The 20694-nt window shown below is 45.4% G+C and overlaps 1 protein-coding gene across 1 annotated transcript; it reads left to right on the top strand.

The window, feature by feature from the left end:
• The first annotated feature begins 2958 nt into the window (after positions 1 to 2958).
• On the top strand, positions 2959 to 18898 carry HMGCS2 (3-hydroxy-3-methylglutaryl-CoA synthase 2). The gene is made up of 10 exons (XM_081815797.1): positions 2959 to 3133; positions 7218 to 7672; positions 9218 to 9343; positions 9698 to 9862; positions 11215 to 11380; positions 13193 to 13363; positions 14370 to 14476; positions 15094 to 15219; positions 16604 to 16715; positions 18557 to 18898. Exons 1-9 carry the CDS (start codon positions 3030 to 3032, stop codon positions 16708 to 16710), a joined length of 1527 nt encoding a protein of 508 aa, XP_081671923.1. The 5' UTR covers positions 2959 to 3029; the 3' UTR covers positions 16711 to 16715; positions 18557 to 18898.
• Positions 18899 to 20694: the final 1796 nt, after the last annotated feature.

Raw genomic sequence — 20694 nt, 5'->3', positions numbered from 1 at the left:
CCCACTGCCCAAGTGTCCTGGCACCAGGCCCAATGAAGGCAGGCACCTACAAGCTGTCCTTTGACACCAAGGAAGAAGAGGAGGCAGGAGAGCTTCTATTCATATGTGGAAGTCGCTTTCACCATCACCAATGCGACCCATAGGTTCCATGTGCCCCTGCTGCTGAGCCCGTGGTCCTACACCACATATTGAGGGAGCTAGTAGCCGAGCCATCTCCTCTTGCCAGCTGCTGGTCCTAGAAGCATCAATCCCATCCCCATGGCTCACTGAGGCACTCCAAGAGAGGGCACCAGGTCACATTCCCTGTGGGAGATTCTGGCTCCCCAATTTCCAGTAGCAGCTGAGTCTCAGGCATCAATAAAGTCGGTGCTAGCAAAAAGAAGAAAACAAAAATGAGAGGTAAGGATGTAAAACATTGAAAACAGAAAATATTTTTAATGGCTTTTGCTATAGAGTAGAGCATAGATTTGGTGGCACATTCAGTAAGACATTTAGGGCCAAGAAGGAGTTTTTTAAAATGGGATTATACACTTATAAGAACAACCTAGTAGAAAGGGAAATTGATCAGAAGGAAGAGAGGGGATAACTGCAGGGCCACAGTCCTTATGTAGACCAGAGGTGATATAATCAGTGCACAAGTGGTGACCTTGGCCTTAAATATAACAAGGACTGTTCCTCTAGATAAGAAGTGGAAAGGCAGAGTGTGGGCTATAAAGGCAGGCAATTTGCTGAATTTGCTAAAGAAAGATGGGTAGTTCTCTTCTGATTGTTTCTATATTCTAGTGAAACTGGAGTCAAAGTAATCAGCTAAGAATGAGCGAGTATGAGAAGAGAAAGTATGATTGGCTCTGTTGGGACTTAAAGAGCCAATGGACTAGGAAAATGTAGTAGAATTGTCAGGCTATGCTAAGAGTTCATTTGAAATGTGTGGTTGTAAATTAAAAGCTAATGAGTCAGTACAGTGTTGCATTTCTCTTCTGTCATGGTTAGCTGCTCAGATATAGGCACAGAGTAGACCAAGAGTGGCTTTCACCAAAGTCAATGGTTTGCTTGGCCAGTCTGACAGAGAGAATACATGGCAAGGTGTGTGCAAGAGACTCTTTATGGTGATGCACTATGGGTAATCTGAGCTGCATAAAGAGAGAAAAGACATCATTTAGAGGTATGATAAATGGCAAAAAAGTGGAGGAGCCAATGGTGGTCCCAGTGGGAGAAAAAGGTGGGGGTTCTTTTAAAGTGAGCTGAAAAGATAGAGGTTATTAGAAATTAAGCAGCATAAATTAAAATTTAGGAGGTGGTATAGACACTGTAGCGATAAGGTCAAGAGTATGAGTGTAGAGTGGGATGCTAAAGTCACGTGGAGGACAAGATCATGGAAGTGGAAACTTAAGTGAAAGGCTAGAATAGAGGAATTATCCATATGGAGATTAACATCTTCATGAATGTTGAGAGAATTGATGTGGAAAAGAAAGCAGTGATTCATGTGCTTCAATCCTCATGAACGAGGGGAGTGGAGCAAGACTGTCAGTTGACATTAAGAATGAAGGGCACTGGGTGGCTCAGAGTGATGGCATGGACTTGAAGAGAGTGGGGCTTTTGAGAGGAGGGAGAGGAAAAATACTCTGGCATATCAATGCAGAGCAAAGAAGACATGTGCCTTATACTGAGTTCTTATAAGTATATCTTGGGGACTGGTGGCCAGGGGGTGGATTTTGTGGGGCAGGCAAAGAACCCAACCACAATTTGAAAGCTGTAGATTGAGACAGAGCAAGAAACAAAGGTCATTTTCAGAAAAGAAATTGGAAATAAAGAATTTTAAGTTGATGACAGAACTTTGCAAAAGGCTCAGTGGTAGGGCATGGGTGACAGAGCGAGATTGGGTTAGAGAAGTAACGCACCAAGGTGTATGGGGGCAAGAACCTAAACATGATGGAAGACCCAGGAGACTTGGACTTCTGGGGGAACCTAGAAGGTCTCTGTCTGCAGGAAAATGAAGTCACCTCTGATTCCCCTAAAGCAAGAACAACTCTGACTCTTCTCCATGCCTTCCGAAGAGTCACATTAGGCAGGGGAGTTTTACTGAGTGAACAAATGAATAAATGCATGACCCTCATAAAAGATTGAGAATGATTAGTGTTGTGAGAGAGAGGTGGAGAGAGCAATTCACTCAAAGATCAGATGGCAGGAACGTTTTTATAAAGAAGTAGAAGAGCAGAGTGGAAAGACCAGAATCTAGAGGCAAGAGACACAGTTGAGTCCTCAACCTGTTCCTTAGGTTTTTGGGAAAGTCATGTCATCTGACTACGTATCACTGGCCTCATCTGTAAAGTGGACCTTTCCTCCTCAGGAGAGCCCTGATCACCCCTTTGGGGCTCCTGTACTTCTCCTGCAGCCTTCCTGCAGTTCACTAGGAGGTTGTGTACAGCTATACATGTGTAAGACTGGCAATAAAGAGAGGAGAGGCATGGTGTGCTCCACATTCTCTCTACCCCTGGCCCTTTGCCTATGTGTCAGTATCTACTCCTAAGTACTTAAAAGACTGCTTCTTCGGTTTTGAAAGATGTTCCTTATTGTGCATGATACATTAAAATAATAACAGCTAACTCCACAGAGAGCATTCTGGAAGAGCAAGCAAGAGTAACCCAGATGAGGAGCCAGGGTCCACAACAGGCCAAATGGGGTTACCCCAGGATGTATGACAACAAGGAACATCATAGCCCCCTGAGCTGCCTGGCCATAAGTAAGGCTGCTACAAGAGCCTGAGAAAGGAGAAATCAGAGCCATCCATTCCCACACCTGCCCAGGATCAGGGCAGCTGTGTACAAGTTGGAGAGATGATGTTTTCCTTCGACTTGCCCATGTTCTGAGTGAGACCTTTGGTCTAGTTTTAGAAGCCATCTGAGCCTTGATAAGCAGGGGCGGGGCTTCCAGAGGCAGGAGTCTCAGAGTTCTATAAAGCCCAACGGGGCACAGCTGGGCAACTCTCCCAAAGACCGTGAACTGTTGGTTTCGTGCCTGTTCCTCTGGAAATGCAACGGCTGTTGACTTCAGTGAAGCGGGTCTTGCAAGTGAAGACAGCAATACAGAAAGCCTTCGCCTCACCTGCTAGCCTTCTTCCAGTAGCCCGCCAAAGGTGAGTCACGTTGTTCCCAGGGACTGTGCAGGCCACTCTTTGAGAAGTGTCATTGAACCAGTAAAAGATAGATAGGTAGAGGGTCTGCCATAAGGAAAAGCTCACTAGAATCCCAGGGAAAAGTAGGCAAGGCTTGTGCACAGCCATAGATAAGCAAGTTAACCTGTTAGGGTCTCAGTTACCACCTCTCTAAACAGATGGTCCCTCTCAGCTACAGAGTTCCAGGATCCCCAACCTCTGATACCCGCTGGTCGTAGACGATGACATCTTTCACTGCCCCAGCTGCATGAAGCAGTGGAAATATCAGTACCAGGGCCCCCGGCATTCTCCTTTCCACCACCATTCACCCTTTTACCCCCAGCTCCTGCCAAGACCTGGAGCATTCTGTGCCAGCTGCGGTGTTAGTCAAACCAGCTGCTTCAAGTCATTGCGGCAAGATTCCAAATGGACTGGGGATCAAAAGCATGTTTCTCTGCCCTCTGATTTCATGAAAGGGGGAAATGGGATGTTAAAATAAGAGTATATGTCTGTGTACAATGCACTGTACACAGAAACACACACGTGTGCCTTTTATTTCTAAACACTCCCCAGTTTGGCCCACGTGCTCGGAGCCTGCCAACACCGACGGTAATAGCTATAGCTAGGGCCTTGGGATCCACTGCACTGTAGGACTAGCCCACTCCTCCCACTTCCACACTGCCTTCCATGAATACTGAGAAAAACAACTTTGACCCAGTGTCTTCCCTTGCCTGGCATCCAGGGACCTGGCCGCATGAATGTGTGGAGTAGGGGACGATGCTCCTTAGCCTTCTTATTTTCTTCCTGACTCTCTGCCATTGTCCGTACTCTCCTTCACCCTCTTTAGACAGGCCAAATGTCCCAGCTCAACATTTAACCTGTTCTTGTATCTGTGAGGAAGGGATTGACATGGGTTTGCTTGTTTCAGTAAGCAACAGCGGGCTGCCCAGCAAGAGACAAACCTCAGAACTCATCCAACCTGTCCCTTCTTCTGGCATCCTTGGTTCACACATTTCCCTTTTCCAGGGTACTCACAGCTCATCCCATTTTCCGTGGCCTGAAAGAGTATTAAGGATCTTTCTTATGAGTCTCTCTTTCTCTGTATGTCTGTCCCCTCTACTGCAACATGCACAACTCTAAATCCAACCCAAGAACTACTCCCACCTCAGCTTATGCTTCACCGCTGGTTAATAAAGAGGGGTGCCCTCCCCTTGGCGGTCCCCAGTTGCTTTTCTCATGTGCTGCATCCCTAAAATCCCCTTCATTCTCCGCTCTACCAGGTGCCCTTACTTGCTTAGTCATCTCCCACTGTGACCGCCACCCTATCCACCTGCCTCCAGTTCTTCATCAGCAGAAGTGCCACTCATCCATCAAAGTTGATCTCAAATGTAGTCTCTTCCATGAAGACTTTACTGAGCCTACCACCCACAGGAAATCTCTGCTTCCTCCAAACTCCAGTGGGATTTTGCTATATCCCTCTTGAGGCCCTTATCCCATTCTGACTCTCAGTTGGGGTATGCATGTATGTGCTCGTTTATTCCTCCCACTGGTCAAAAAAGTCATCAAGAACCTAGGCCTCCTCTTTCCTTTGTCTACCCTCTCCACCTCGGCAGCCTCTCACTAACACAGTGCCTGGCATGTAATTGTGAATTTTGAAACACAAGAGAAGGAGGAGAGATGGAATAAAGAAAGAAAAGCATATTCTTAAATCAAGCAACCTCAGAACAAAACCAATTTTAAATTAAATAAAGTGATTATTCTCTAGAGAAAATATACAAGATAAGAAGGGCACTCTTAACTCCAGTGGTCTGATCTTTCTGGAAGCCTCTACATGCTAAATTTTCTTCAAGGTTCTGGAATCCATTTCCAGAAAATAGCCCCCTGCTAAGATAGTTACAAAAGTTACCAAGTGGCTGATTCTTGGAACCTCTCCTTGAAAGCTTGGATTTCCAGCTGGAAAGAGAGGAAGGGAGGGAGCTCAGAGAAGGCAGAATGAGAATGAGGCTGAGGGGAAAACCAGCCAAGTGAAGGACCACTGCTGGCTAACCATTAGCTCCTATATACTGGGAAAGATTCTCCACAAATATTTGAGAGTACAAACTCCAATTATTTAGGGAACACCAAATAAATAGGGCAGATAACTAAATTCCAAAACTCTCTTATCAGATATGAACATTTATACTTTGCCTCATTGTCTTAGGATCTTGTGATCCACTTTGCCTCACAGTACTTCAAAGTGACCTTTCTGATGGGAGAACTGGGGTTTGCCAGAAGCCCAGAATCTTCAGGATGATTGACAGACACACTCAATCTGAGCTATAGTTCCTGTGGCGTAGAGCTAAATGCATAAGCCTGTGGAGCCATCCTGTCACTCACCATGGTCAGGAATTCTATAGCCAGATATAAGTCAAAGGACTCTGGTGGCACTCATGAGTGCCTTGGTGGCACCCAAGGTGGTGAAAGGACAGGATATTTCTGACACATGAGTAACCATGAAGGTACTCTGAGCACAACACTTCACCAATGCATGCCTTGATTTCACCATCTGCAAAATGAAGAATATCACTAAAGTAACCAGATTTCAGGTACTTTCATGTGGGAACAGATGGAGGTGGACTTGGTGATTTCTGTACCTGTAGCTGGAAGGAGAAACTCCAGAATTTCACCAGGGATATTAGGAGTCAGGATTGAAGAGAGGTGGGTAGGTCCAGGAAAGAAACAGATTATCTTTTCCCTCTTCCACTGACCCCTTCCCCATTTTCTCTCTGCTCCCATTTAGAATTGTTCCCCCTGTCCTCTGTATTCTCCCAGCCTTTGCTTGTTATACTATGTATTTAGCTGTGAAATGTCTGCCTCTTCCATTAGACCATGCTCTCTTGATGGGAACAAAGGATGCCTTCTTCACTACTGTGCATCTGGAACCCAGCACTATGTAGGATGTGCTCCATAAATATTCAGAGGCCCAATCAGAAAAAGCAGAGAGGATAGAATCAAGCAGGAAGCTTCCTTAAAAAGTAGAAAAACAATAGGTGTGTTCTTGTGTAGTAAAAAGAAACAAGTAGAAAGGGTATAATGAGAAGGCTACTTTAAAACTGAATGAGATTTTTAAAGTTATGTCCTATGAGGTTTATAACATGTGTAAATCGTATGACAATAATAGTTCAAAGGGATGGAGAAGATAAAGGGAGTTAAAGTATGGTTTTTCACTGTTTAGAAAATAGTAGAAGTATTAATGTAAGTTAGATTACAATAAACCAAGCATGCATATGGTAATGTCCGAGGTCATTACTAAAAGAAAAAGAGGAGATAAAATGGAATAATAAGTACTTGCTTAATCCAAAAGAATGCAGGAAAGAAGAAATAAAGAAACAAAGGATATATGAGACAAGGGTGGCTCCGTAGTTAAGCGTCTGCTTTCGGCTCAGGTCATGATCCCAGGGTCCTGGGATGGAGCCCTGCATCAGGCTCCCTGCTCCGTGGGAAGCCTGCTTCTCCCTCTCCCACTCCCCCTGCTTGTGTTCCCTCTCTCGCTGTGTCTCTCTCTGTCAAATAAATAAAACCTTAAAAAAAAAAAAGAGAGAGACAAAGGAAATAAAGAGTGAGATAGTAGATTTAATCCCATCTGTATTAGTCACTAGAATAAATATAATTGGACTAGTTACTCCAATTAAAGCACCAATATTGTAAGACTTGTTAAAAAACAAACAAGACCCAACTATGTGCTGTTTAGAAGAGATGTGTGTTAAATATAAAGACCCTGAGAGGTTAAAAGTATAAAAGGACAGCAAAAGATATACCATGCAAACAGTAATAAAAAAAACTCAGGCAGCTTTCTTAACATCAGGAAAAGTAGATTTTGTGGCAGGAATATCACAAAGATGAATTAAAGAGGGCCATTTAATAAGGAAAAAGGTTAATTCAACAGAAAGATAACCCTTACATTTGTATTCATCTGATAATATAGCTTCAAAATGTATGAAAAATGAATGAGATGATTGCTGTATAGTATTTTGAGGCGACTGGCTGGAGACCATTAAGAGGATTTTGATTGTTATCTCCATTACAGGTTTTCTACCATCCCTGCTGTCCCCTTGGCCAAAACAGATACTTGGCCAAAGGATGTGGGCATCCTTGCCCTGGAGGTCTATTTCCCAGCCCAGTATGTGGACCAAACAGACCTGGAGAAGTATAACAATGTAGAAGCAGGGAGGTACACCGTGGGCTTGGGCCAAACCCATATGGGCTTCTGCTCAGTCCAGGAGGACATCAACTCCCTGTGCCTGACGGTGGTGCAGCGGCTGATGGAGCGCACGCAGCTCCCGTGGGACTCTGTGGGATGGCTGGAAGTGGGCACTGAGACCATCATCGACAAGTCCAAGGCTGTCAAAACAGTGCTCATGGAGCTCTTCCAGGATTCAGGCAACACTGACATTGAGGGCATAGATACCACCAATGCCTGCTACGGGGGCACGGCCTCCCTCTTCCATGCTGCCAACTGGGTGGAGTCCAGCTCCTGGGATGGTATGTGCTTCCCGAGACCTTACGTAAGAAAGGAACTGGGTTAGAGGCTGACTCCTCAGTTTTGTTTCTCCATTTCCCCAGTGATTTCATCAGAGAGGGCAGGACAACTTATTCACACAGCTGCTGCTGTCGTCAACAGCCACCATGCTGATGACCACTTAGACTTGCGTAACTTCATGCTGTTCATTAGGTAGCACGTTCACATAGCCATTCATTCAGTCCTTCCAACAGCCTAGGAAGTGGGTGTTACACCTGATCTAGAGGTGAGAAAATGGAGGATCTGGTATCTTACACACAGTGTGTGGCAGGGGTGGGACACAAAACCAGATCCAGTATATTCCTATTTCTCATTCAGTTTCTCGTAAGCCTCTGAGAGACAGAGTTAAACAAGTTTAGGTATTAAGGGGGAAACATCCTGGTAGAAATAGACCCAAAGAATCACAGGATAAAAAAACAAAACAAAACAAAAAAAGAATCACAGGATACACTATTACACAGAGTATTTATTCTCTTACTCCCTTGCCTGGCTACTAGGAAATTGGTTTTTTTTTGCTTAACATATTTTTTAAAAGATTTTATTTTATTATTTATTTATTTATTTATTTATTTATTTATTTTAAGGGGGGAGGAGCAGAGGGCAAGGGTCCTGGGATCGAGCCCCACGTTGGGATCCCTGATCAGTGGGGAGTCTACTTCTCCCTCTGCCCCTCCCCCTTGCTCATGCTCACTCTCTCTCTCTCAAATAAATAAATAAAAATCTTAAAAAAAAGAACGTGCCAAATTGTTCTTCAAGATGTTGTACTAAAGTACATTCCTATAATACATATTATCAAGCTTTCTAATCTTTGTCAATTTAATAAGGAAAAATAAGGATTTGTCTCTTTTTTCATTATAAGAAAGCTTCAGTATTTTTTAGGATGTTCACTGGCTATTTTCTCATTACATACCTTGGGGTTTTTTTTAATGAGACTTTTATAAATGAAGGAAAATAGCTTTTTGTTGGTTGTAAGTATTGTAAATACTTCCCCAGTTTGTCTGAGTTTGTTTCTGATAAAAAGTTTGAATTTTTGGATATTCAAATTTACTAATCTTTTCTTTGACAGTTTCTAAATACTTTTCTATAGTTTCCAAACTATATATATCTGTAAAATATATATATATACATATATATGTATATATATATATATAAAACAATACTTTTTTGTTGGGGTTGGAGTTGGAGTTGTTACAGTTCTTAAAAGAAGGTTCTTGGGTTTCCATGAATTTGTGTTGGAATCCTGACTTTGAATCTTTATCTTACCATCTATTAGCTGTGTGGCTTAAGCCAAGTGACTTAAGTTCTTTGGGCCTCCATTTCTTTGTCCATAAAGAGGGAATAACTCTACCTGATATATAGGCTAATCGTGAGGGAAGGGATTTTTGTTTTGTTCACTGGTCTATCTTTAGTACCTAAAATTGTGCCTGGTTCACAGGAAGCACTCAGTCTACTTGAGATTTGGGTAGTGATCTCAAGTAGAGATAATTACTTCTTGTCTCTCATTACAGGTCGCTACGCAATGGTGGTCTGCGGAGATATTGCAGTCTATCCCAGTGGTAACGCTCGCCCCACAGGTGGGGCCGGAGCTGTGGCCATGCTGGTTGGGCCCAAGGCCCCTCTGGCCCTCGAGAGAGGTCTGTGGTAAACTGTGGAAATGTGGTACCAAGAGACTGTTCAGAGCAAATGCGTAGCTCCCAATCCCAAAAGAAGATGAAAGAAGATAATTGGGTATAAGGAGAAAGGTTCTCCTTTGAGACTTTTGGCACCTATTCCAGATTTTGTTAAGGCCATATAGGTATGGAAAGGGAAATATAAATCTCATTTATATAAGAGCAACCATCTATTCAACTCCCTTTGAACATGGGAGGGATGTTGAGTGGGCTCAGACAGAGAAAAACCAGGAAACTGTTAGTACATACCTCCCCATCATCCCTGCTCCATGGGGGCTGCATCATACCATCCCTGAATCTCTCCTTGTGCCTTGCCAGGGCTCAGAGGAACCCACATGGAGAACGTATACGACTTCTACAAACCAGATGCGGCTACAGAGTACCCAATAGTGGATGGCAAGCTCTCCATCCAGTGCTACCTACGGGCCTTGGACAGATGTTACACATTATACCGTCAAAAAATCCAGAACCAGTGGAAACAAGGTATGGGGCTCAGAAGGCAGAAAGTGGGGACTCTATTTCTAGGACCAAGAGGTGGTCCTAAAAGCTTAAGACAAGATTTCTTCTCTCCTTCAAAAATGATCTCAAGAGAATTGCTTTATGTCCCCTTCCTCTTACACCCTTCCATGGATCTATGCTAAAGTCCATCTGGAAGCTTCCAATGCAAGTATGAAGCTGCCTCCAATTTGAGCTAAATGAAAGAAAGTAAACAATCTAGGACCAAAGCCACCAGTAGGAAACCAGTGGGTATCAGCCACCTGGGGAGGTACTGTGGTGAGTGAGAGTAACCACATCCTACTGGGGCTAGGATTTGTTTCTGTTGAATCAGGAGCAATTTGACTCACCTTTTGTAGTTTGCTACCTTTTAAAGCCTGGTCGATGTTGAAAAATCTTATCTCTATTTTCAGTATACTAAAGTGTTAGTGATTTTTCTTTGGATGGTAATGTTACAAGTTAATTTTATTTTCACCTTTAGTTTCTGAGTTCTCCCACTAAGAATATATGTACTGCTTTCATAATCAGAAAGGAAACAAACTTTATTTTAATAAAGTACAGAGTGATCTACTTTAAAAAAATAAAAGGGCTCTTACCTGCTTAACCATGGCCAGACGGACATCTGTGATAGGCAGTTTCCAGTGTGAGAAAAGGCACGTGTGGAAGGTCCCAGAGCATGGATGCTTTAGGGGTGGCCTTAGGAGACACTTCTTGCCCCTTTCCACTGTGCTGAGAGGGATGCCACTCACCACTGCTGGCCCATACGGGTAAGCAGTGGACTTGGACTTCTCTACCTTCCATGCCCTGTAAATTTGCCATTGGCTAATTGCTCTCACCAGCTCTGTGTTCTGTCTGCATTCTAATTTTGCTCCGTAACCTCATGCGGAATTTGATTGGTGCTGCTTTGGTTCTCAGCACTAAGAGACAGTCTAGGGTGTCTATAGAGTCAGAGACATCAGAACCTAAATCCAAAGCCAGCCATTTTCAAGCTGGGTAGCCTTGGACACATGACCTACCTTCATATTTTAGAGACTCTGTTTCCTCCCCTGAAAAATAGAGAAAGTAACACAACACCAGTTTGATTTGGAAGAATTATCTGTCATAAATGTTGGCAATAGTAGACAGGAAGAAAATGTTTGTTTCTTTCCTTTCTTTCTTTATAAGTAGAGTGCTTAGTAAAATCCTTGTAAAGTGAATGAACAAAAGTTTCATGTGTTTGCTGGAGGTAGGAGCTGGTTTTCTGGGATACCTCAAGTCACTCAGAATACTTAGGTCTTGGGTGTAGGTCTAAATGGCTCATCTGCCATGGCACCTCCTCGCTTTCACACTTCCTCTTCCAGCTGGCATCGATCGGCCTTTCACTCTTGATGACTTGCAGTTTATGATCTTTCACACACCCTTCTGCAAGATGGTCCAGAAATCCCTGGCTCGCCTGATGTTCAGTGACTTCCTGTCAGACAGCAACCACACGCGGACCCCCCTCTATGAGGGGCTAGAGGCCTTCAGGTGGGTCCTCTTCAGGAAAACCTAGAGGCTCGTGAGGGCTGAGGAAGGAGGAGGGTTCCTCACTCCTTGAGTCTGTACCACCAGCCAACCCTGGGGGTGAGAAAAGGACAATCCTCCAACACAACAGAAATGACACCAAGTCTATACATGACTTATTGGGTTATGGTCTACATAGGGGCCCCCACCTTTTATCTCAGGGAGCACAGGGAGTTTGCCAGCACCTCTAGATCAAGTGGCTGGCTATCAGAAGCTTCAGAGAATAAGAAAAAGGGGAAAGGGAATGTGGCTAAATCATTCAGTCGGTAAACATTTTATGAACATCAACTGTATGTCAGGCATCATACTAAACTCCAGGGACACCAAAATAAATGTGACTCCATGATCCCTGCCTCAAGGGTCTTACAGTGTAAAAAAAAAAAAAAGGATCTTACAGTCTATATGGACAGAAACACCTAGAAGCAAATAATCACAGTACAGGATGGCAACTTGGGAGCATCAAGCCTCTTTCTCACTTGCCATTGTTGAATTAATGTCTGGCCTATTGCCTTAATTTCCCCCATCTACAAAATGGAGATAGTCCAGCTCCCCACCTTAGAAGAATCTGTTTATTGATGCATTACTCCAAGACATTTAGAAAAAAGAATCTTCAATACACAGTTCCCACTGGGAAGAAAATATTCCCTTTTCTTCTTGGTAGCTGTTTAGTTCAAGTTTTGGAATATTCTACCAACATCTGCCCCCACTACTAACTATTACTAACCCTGCCACTAACTAAAACATCAAAATGAGCACAAACACTACTTACAAGACCTACCCCATGAAAGAAAATTCTAACATATACCAAAGATAGTAGTTTAATATCTTTAATATATGGAGGTCTCACCGATAATAAAATAAACACCCTAATAGAAAAATGAGCAAAAGATATGCACCAGAAATTTCCTCAAAGAAGAAATGCACATGATCCCATTTTCAAATGTGCTTGCTCATTAGTAACAAATTTAAACAAGTTACCATTTTCCTTCATAGCCTTTTTAAAAATTAGAATACTCAGAATTGATGAGGCTCTGTGAAAAAGGACAACAGTGGATGTGTAAATTGACACAAGGGCTTTGGGGAGAAATAGGAAAACACAAAACAAAGGCCTTAAAGATGTGCACACTTCTTGGTTCAGCAAATCCACGTGTGTGAGGGAACATGAAGAGTTTTAACTGGTAAGGACAGGAATGGGGAAATTGGTTCAAGTAGGGCACATCGTTTCATGGTCAATCGTGCAGCCTTTAAAAATATTGCTAGAGGGGGCGCCTGGGTGGCTCAGTTGGTTAAGCGACTGCCTTCGGCTCAGGTCATGATCCTGGAGTCCTGGGATCGAGTCCCGCATCGGGCTCCCTGCTCAGCAGGGGGTCTGCTTCTCCCTCTGACCCTCTTCCCTCTCGTGCTGTCTCTCATTCTCTCTCTCAAATAAATAAATAAAATCTAAAAAAAAAAAAATATTGCTAGAGAAGATGATTTAATGTCATAGAGAAAATTAGTTAGGGAAGCATGTTGAAGAGAATATAGAGCATGATTTTATTTTCTAGTTAACCTTATGAAAGCAGGGATGGATTCCACAAGAAAAATTGACCTAAGGGCTCTCTCTGAATGGTAGGACTGTTAGTGACATTGTTTTTCTTTGTGCTGGTCTGTATTTCCAAATATTTTGTAATAAAAACATGTGCCTAAAAGTCTCTCCATAAGCTGTTACTTTTCCCCCTTTTGCCTCCCTCCCCTTCTGTGGTCTCTCACCTGGCTTGTGTCTCTGGCTGCCTCCAGGGGGCTAACGCTGGAAGAAACCTACACCAACAAGGACATGGATAAAGCACTTCAAAAGGCCTCCCTGGACATGTTCAACAAGAAAACCAAGGCCTCCCTTTACCTCTCCACTCACAACGGGAATACGTACACCTCATCCCTATATGGGTGTCTGGCCTCCCTTCTGTCCCAGTGAGTACTGCACGTAGCCCCACCTTCTACCCCTCCACCCCATGGCTGTGGTCGGAGGGGTCAACCAAATTTGGTTCCTCTTCCGGTTCAGAAATTTTTAAGGAAGGAAAGATAATGAAAGAAACTTGTTTCAAAGGTACATGTATAGGCAGATTTACCATCATTATTAAACAATGGTCTCCAAAGTGACGATGTATGATGTCAAGGAATGTGTAATATCTGCTTGGATGTAGCAAGCACATAATAGAACTTTGATGCATATTTTTATCTCATCCATTTGAAATCTCTGTCCTTAGTAAAGCATGGTGGTTAAGAGAGTCTAGCTTTAGAATCCACAACCGAGGTTTAAATACCACTTACTAGCTTTGCTCTTGGAAAAATGCCTAACCTCTATGTGCTTCACTTTCCCCATCTGTAAAACGTATGCACTAACAATACCTACCTTCTAGCGTTTTGATGAGTGTTAAATGTGTAAAGGAATTAAAACACTAGTGCTCAGCAAGCACTCAGATACTAGTTGTTATTTCTATTGATATTCTATTTTCTGGGTTTTGTAAGGAAATACTTGTACTATAGTACCTGCGCATAACATAAGAGATATATATATGAACTCAACAAATGATTACTGATGAGGGGATGATAAAAAAAGGTAAAACTGCTGAGACATTACCAGAAAACATGGAAGCCTTGAAGTGGTCTGACCTCCAAACTTCAGAGTTTACTGAATTCATCTTGTCCTCATCAGTGGCGAGAAGCTCCTTTTATACCCCAAATTCTGTTATGTTCAATGTGCCTTCTGTATCTTGGATTTTAGCCACTCTCCTCCTGGCAAGTTTTCTTCTTTCTAGGTCTATCCCCAGGGTCTTCCAAAAGCCCCTCTTTGTGCAGAGTGCCTGGAGCCCATTTCCACTTGCAAGAGGTTGACTAGATTGGGGCGATAGGTTGGTGGTTTATTTGAAGGGCAGACTATAATGCCAATGTGCTTCTTGGGTTTCTTTCCCCACAGGTACTCCGCCCAGGACTTGGCTGGCTCCAGGATTGGGGCCTTCTCTTATGGCTCTGGCTTGGCAGCAAGTTTTTTTTCGTTTCGAGCATCCAAGGATGCTTCTCCAGGTGAGTCCTGTCTTTCTATCAGGCACTTCTGGTAAGATTCATTGGGTAAAAGAAACCACTGTCTGCCTCACCACTGCTGAGGCTCCCATCTGGACAGAATTATGTTGTGATTAAGAACAAAGGAACTCCCTGAAGGGATTTAAGCAATGGAGTCAGTTTGTCTAATTTATGGAGTTGAAGCATTTGCCTGGCTACTACTTGAAACTAGATTGAAGAGAAACAAAGGTGGAAGTGGGAAACCAGTCAGGTTGTTCCAGCAAAAAGTCCAGGGAGGAGGGAGTTAATGGCCCTTTGGTTACAACTGGTTAAAGGGAAGTTGATGGATTTGAAATTTTCAATAAATGTCTGTTGATTATTTTATGTCAGATATGATCAAGGGTACGCACCTAAGCACTCTGTGGGACATTCCTTGACTAAAAGAGTGTGTCTGCCAGTCGGTTTCGCTAACATTACGTTTGCTGACCTCTATCATTTCTCGACATTCCAAGCCACACACAGTACCTTCTTCCTCCAGGGTTCGAGCCCCCACAGAACCTGGCTCTCTATCGGACTCGCGATTGGTAGCAATGATAATGACAGTCAAGTAGATTTAACAATCTTGCCTTTGGGTTTCCCAGGATCCCCCCTGGAGAAGCTGGTGTCTAGTATGTCAGACCTGCCACAACGCCTTGCCTCCCGGAAGCGTATGTCTCCTCAGGAGTTCACAGAAATAATGGACCAAAGAGAACAATTCTACCATAAGGGTAAGAAAAAGGACGAGAAGAGAGGAGAAGGAAAGAGAGCCAGGGATTCATCAGAAGTCTGGACTACAGTGGGCCAGGGCGAAGACATCTATGAGATATGATTGGGAGAAAATCCGTTAGGTCCAAAGGGGCAAGAATTGGGTGGGGAAGCAGAAGGCAGAGTGGAGAAGAGGTGGGAAGCAGCATGTAGCTTCCCAGTATAGATTGTAGCTAACCACTCAAAACAGGATACTGGACAATGCAGTCCCAAGGACATCAGACCTGTGGTCTTGAAAACTGCTCTCTATGCAACAATGGAAAGAGCCCAGACTTTGGAGCTAGATATTCAAATCTAAACCAACCTGTGACGCTCAGTAACTCTTTATCTTTGGGAAAATTATTGACGTTTTCTCAGTTGTCTTATTTCTAAAATCATACCAGCTTTGCAAGATTGCAAAAGCGATTAAATGAGTTAATGTACATAAATAAGTTATCGACAGCCCACCTGCCCCCTTTCCCTACCGAACATAAAAACAAAATATTGCCCAATGAGGGGCCCGGGTGGCTCAGTGGGTTAAGTATCTGCCTTCGGCTCAGGTCGTGATCCCAGAGTCCTGGGATCGAGTCCCGCACTGGGCTCCCTGCTCAGCAGGGGAGCCTACTTTTCCCTCTGCCTCTCCCCTGCTGGTGCTCTCTCTCTCTCTCTCTCATAAATAAATAAAATCTTAAAAAAAATATTGCCCCAAAAAGCAACAAAGGAAAAGGAGACAAAAGCTGAAGTTATGACTGGAGAGACCAGATGGTGGTTTTAAAACCAATACCAAACAAAAGTTATTTTCTCAAGCAAGACTTGGGACACATGGCTTGCAGTGTGGTCTGAAAGGGAGACAGAATACACAGAACTGGGAATGTTCCAGAAAACCTAGGTCTAGTAGTCATCCATCTCCTCTGGAACAGGGACACCTTAGGGTAAAGAGGAAAAACAATTAAAATAAAAATAGGACTTCTGAGATAAACATTGATGGACAAAGAACAGAAATACTACAATGAATCTGAGCCAGAGAACTTAGGGCTAGGAAGGAAGTGTCTATTAGAAGACAGGAAGCTCTGATGTATACATACCTCAAGCCAAGTACCATTGGCAAGAGGACATGATGAGGACTTCAAGAGAGGAGGGTCACGTTTACTGTAGGAAAACCTCATACTCCTATAGTAAAATTTCTCATGGCCAAGGCTTATGTACTAGATCCAAGATGGCTGTTTCTGGTTCTTGGGCTGGTCCAGGGCTCTGCTGGGGATGGGACAGGTGGCCTCACAGCCAGGAGAGCTTCATGGTGAAGGCATCCCTGGCACTCTTTTCTCTTCCCCAACCCCTTTGTACGTATTGCCTCTTCTCATTCCACAGTGAATTTCTCACCACCTGGCGACACGAGCAGTCTTTTCCCCGGCACGTGGTACCTAGCGCGAGTGGATGAGCTATATCGTCGCAAGTACGCCCGGCGACCAGTCTAAAGGTGGTAAGTGACGTTTTGCAGGGTGGGTGGCATCAAGTTTGTCCTCCGGGTAACAGATGCAGTTCCGCTAGTGTACCCAGGCCAGACGGGGTCTATAGATCCGAAGTGATCGGGGGTGGGGAGTTTGTACCATGAGGACCACCCAGAACTGGTGGGGCTCTTTGCCCAGGAAAGACAAAAGCTGGTGGAGGGGCACGTTTTTAACTCTGGAATGTGAAAAAAAGTCAACTTGTTTACCTGATCTGCTGGGGATAGGAAGCTTCCCTAGAAACATGATAGAAACCAAATTGGCAGCTGTGAGGGGAACCTACAGAACCCATTCCTCCAAAGTGGGGGAGGGTAGGAACAAAGATGAGTGGCTTCAGAAAAGATATCTACAGATTCATGAAGAAACACGGTGTTGGGGATTCTGTTGGAGCCAGAAGCCTTGGCAGGAGGGAGCCTCGCCAGGTGGTTCCTCCTGGGGAATAGCAGTGAGGTTTGGAAAGTCAGTGATGGGGGGCAGGGGGAGGAGAGAAGGATTTCTTGCCAGAGGACTGACTGCCTGAGGGGGAGATGGAAGACTTCTTGGGGTTCTTTTTAAAGGAGAATCAAGTATTCAGAAGGAGACTCTTAGGGGCACCTGGGTGGCTCAGTCGTTGGGCGTCTGCCTTCGGCTCATGTCCTGATCCCAGGGTCCTGGGATTAAGCCCTGTGTCAGGCTCCTTGCTTGGCCAGGAGTCTGCTTCTCCCTTTCCCTCAGCCACTCTCCCCTGCTTGTGTGCTTTCTCTCTCTCTGTCAAATAAATAAATAACATCTTAAAAAAAAAAAAAAGAATCAGAATCTTACAGTTCATGGACTTCAGTTTATCTTCCAAGTTGCTAAAATAAGCAGAATGGAGGAGTGAGAAGCCATTTCTTCAACAATCCATAAATCTCAACAAATACAGTCCCCAAATACTTCCTTTATGTGTGTGTGTGTGTTTATTGTTTCCCTCCTTTGGTAGATGAAGGGTAGAAGGTTTGCCAAGGGCGGGATGTGGAGCCAGGGAAGAGGAGGAAGTCCATGGGTAAGGGAGATACCCAGATAAAGCAGGAAAAACCACAGGATATGCAGGAAGCCCTCAGTTCACAGCCTCCTCCGCTGGGATGTTAGGTGCTCAGCATGGTGGACAAGGGGCCTGACCGGCCGGGGCTGCAGGTGTGGTTGGACTGCAAGCTCAGCACCCAGGGCCACAGACTTGGACACTGCCCCAGAGTCATTTGTTCGCTTGCTTGAAATAGGATTCTTAAGGGCAAGTCAATGGCAAAGAGGAAGCAATTAGATGTGTCAAGCTATTCAGTCATCAGAAGAAGAGAGAAAGAGTGACAGACAGAGAGAAATTTGGGATTTTCAAGGGAGAGTTTCCAAATCAGGCTCCCTCCCTCTCATGGTCCACAAGCATCGTACCTCAGAGGAGGAAAGCTGGGGCTCCTGTCCTGTCTCATCCTGATAGCTCACATGAGCAAGGAACCCACAACAATGAAATTTTAAGTGAACGAAAGGTTTTCTGTCAGCGTGGCACTCTGTGGAGCTGTCTCTTCACTGTCCAGCCTGTCCAGCCTGCTCTTCTGTCAAGCAGATTGTGTCACGGGGCCCCTGCCCACCTCCCTTGGCTCCTGTGGCATTGGGCACAGGTGGCTCAGGTGTCCAGGCGTGGAGCTGGGCAGGCAGCAGAGCCCCCCAGACCTCATGATGCAGGCAGGAGAGCCCCTCTGCATAGCCTTACCTCAGACAAGACACAGGTACTGGGAGCAAGGGCGGAGGGGTGCCCAGGATGAGACTCACACTGAATGTCCTTCTTTTGTCTCTTCAAATTCTACAGACCATGGTTCCTGGGAAATCTACACTAGCAGAGTTTCTGCTCATGGATCATATTTTTAAAAGCCCATTTTTAGATGGAAATGGATTGGATTGGACACCGTAGTCCCCAGAAGCAGCGGCCTTGGAGAGTGAGGGGCCGTCCTTAGTGGTCCTTCCTGCCTTTCTCTGCTGCAGTCACTGTCCTGGGCTAATGGTGGCGCAGGGGTCCTCTCTGGAAAAGCGGATGCAAAGAAGGCCTAGCCCAGAATCACTGCCCTCCGGAACTGGGAAGAAAATCCAGATAACTTTGCCTATCCTGTTCCCTTGTGGTCATTATTATCATTATTAGATTTTTGTGCTGTTATATCTCTATTCCTTTCTTAAGGTTTTTGGTCAATTTCTAGATGTTGTAGCAGGTATTAAACCCATATAACACAATGCAACAGTTAGAGAAGGAGGCAATCCCTCGTTGTATTGCTTGGAAACCGGAGCACCAACCACGCACAGCTGACATGCCGAAGAGCCTGCCGGACCCCCTGGCTCTGAGGGCCCCACTCTTCCTGACTCCCCACCTGCCCCCACCGCTGTAAAACCACTGAGCGCTCACCTCACACACCCCTCCCCCATCCCATTCCATTCTCCAAGAAGCACAGGGGAACAAAGTTGGGGACACACAGCCTCTGTGCCCAGCTCCCTTCCCTGATCTAGAGACGCCACCGGTAGACCGGGCCAGAAATACCCTCAAGGGCAGCCACAGCTCCTTGGTCAGGCCTTGCCAGTGTTCTCTGGGCAAATAGACACAAGGCAGAGGTTAATGCAGCATGCTTTTGACTCCTCCAGCCAAAAATGAGAGTTTTGATACCTAGCAGGGAATTCTTCTGCTAGAGATTGATTTGTCTCCCTTGGGTTAGGGCACTGCCTTTGCTAGGACCCTCTTATAAAGTAGCAAGGGTTCAGGGGGGTGGGAATTGAGCCAGGGAGGGGTCTGGGAGGGGGAGGGAGGGTACCAGCGCTTTTAAAAAGCTTCCTCAGCTGTCCCGCTTTGCAGGAGAGAAGCTGGCTTCCTTTGGTGGGGAACAGGGCTGGCTGGGAGGGGGATGCTAGGGGTGATGGCGCACAGGGCACAGGGGCATGAGACGCAGAGCCAGCCCACTTCACTGCTTGCCCAAGGCTGTTCATGTCCCCACACTCACCAGAAAATCCGAGCTAACCCCCGATTTGAGCAGCTAATACAGCATCAGCAGCCCTCTCTCCAGGTGCGTGCTGAGCTCCTCCTGTTCCACCAGGTGGAACTCTCTCTGCTGGCCCCTCTCTGCCTGCTCCTCTCTGCAAGCTGTCTGGAGGCCCTTAGTCTAGATGGCATTCCTGCTAGACAACATAAGCCTTTCGTAAGATCTCCGGAGCGGCATCTGTAGTCCCGGGCAAAAGCCCCTACCCGCCAGAGTTCTTGAGATAAGAGTCTCTGGGCCTTGCCTTCTACCCATACGGAGTTCACTGTGGGGTCTTGGTGCTGAAACTACCTCCATTGGCCTTAGCAACCAGGACTTCCATCTCACCCAGTGACTCCACTCAGGAGTCATTTGGACACCATGTGGGAGTGGGAATAAAAAGATTTGACAACGAGGATGTCAGGGTGCTGACCGGTTGAATGGATGCTGCCCATGCCCCCAGCCCTGGCTCAACTTGAGGCACTCAGGATGCCGTTGGTCATTGCCTCCACCGCACAGACAGAGGTCCCTGGCCCCGCTCAGGTCCCCTTCTTCACCAACCTTGGTACGGAGCCCTGGGCCTTCCTCTGGCAGCTCTGGGAGCACTTCATTGAGATGGATTCCTGCTGGCTGTTGAACAAAGCCCTCCCCCCTACGGAAAGACAACATAGGAGGGAAGGGTTTCTAGTTGCCCCATCCCATGGTTACCCTCGGGACTGCTCCTGCCATTTGTTTCTTTGTCCAGATAACACTGGCAGGTAAAGAATTTCCCTGCAGGGGCGCCTGGCGGTTTCAGTTGGTTGAGGGACTGCCTTGGGCTCAGGTCATGATCCTGGGGTCCTGGGATCGAGCCCCGTGTCGGGCTCCCTGCTCGGTGGGAAGTCTGCTTCTCCCTCTGTCCACTAGTGCTCTTTCTCTCTCTTAAGGAAATAAATAAAAATCTAAAAAGAAA

The sequence above is a fragment of the Leptonychotes weddellii genome, chromosome 4 (assembly GCF_054177405.1).
Source record: "Leptonychotes weddellii isolate Sample4059 chromosome 4, ASM5417740v2, whole genome shotgun sequence".
NCBI lineage: Eukaryota > Metazoa > Chordata > Mammalia > Carnivora > Phocidae > Leptonychotes > Leptonychotes weddellii.
This window is presented reverse-complemented; position numbering and strand designations above follow the sequence as displayed.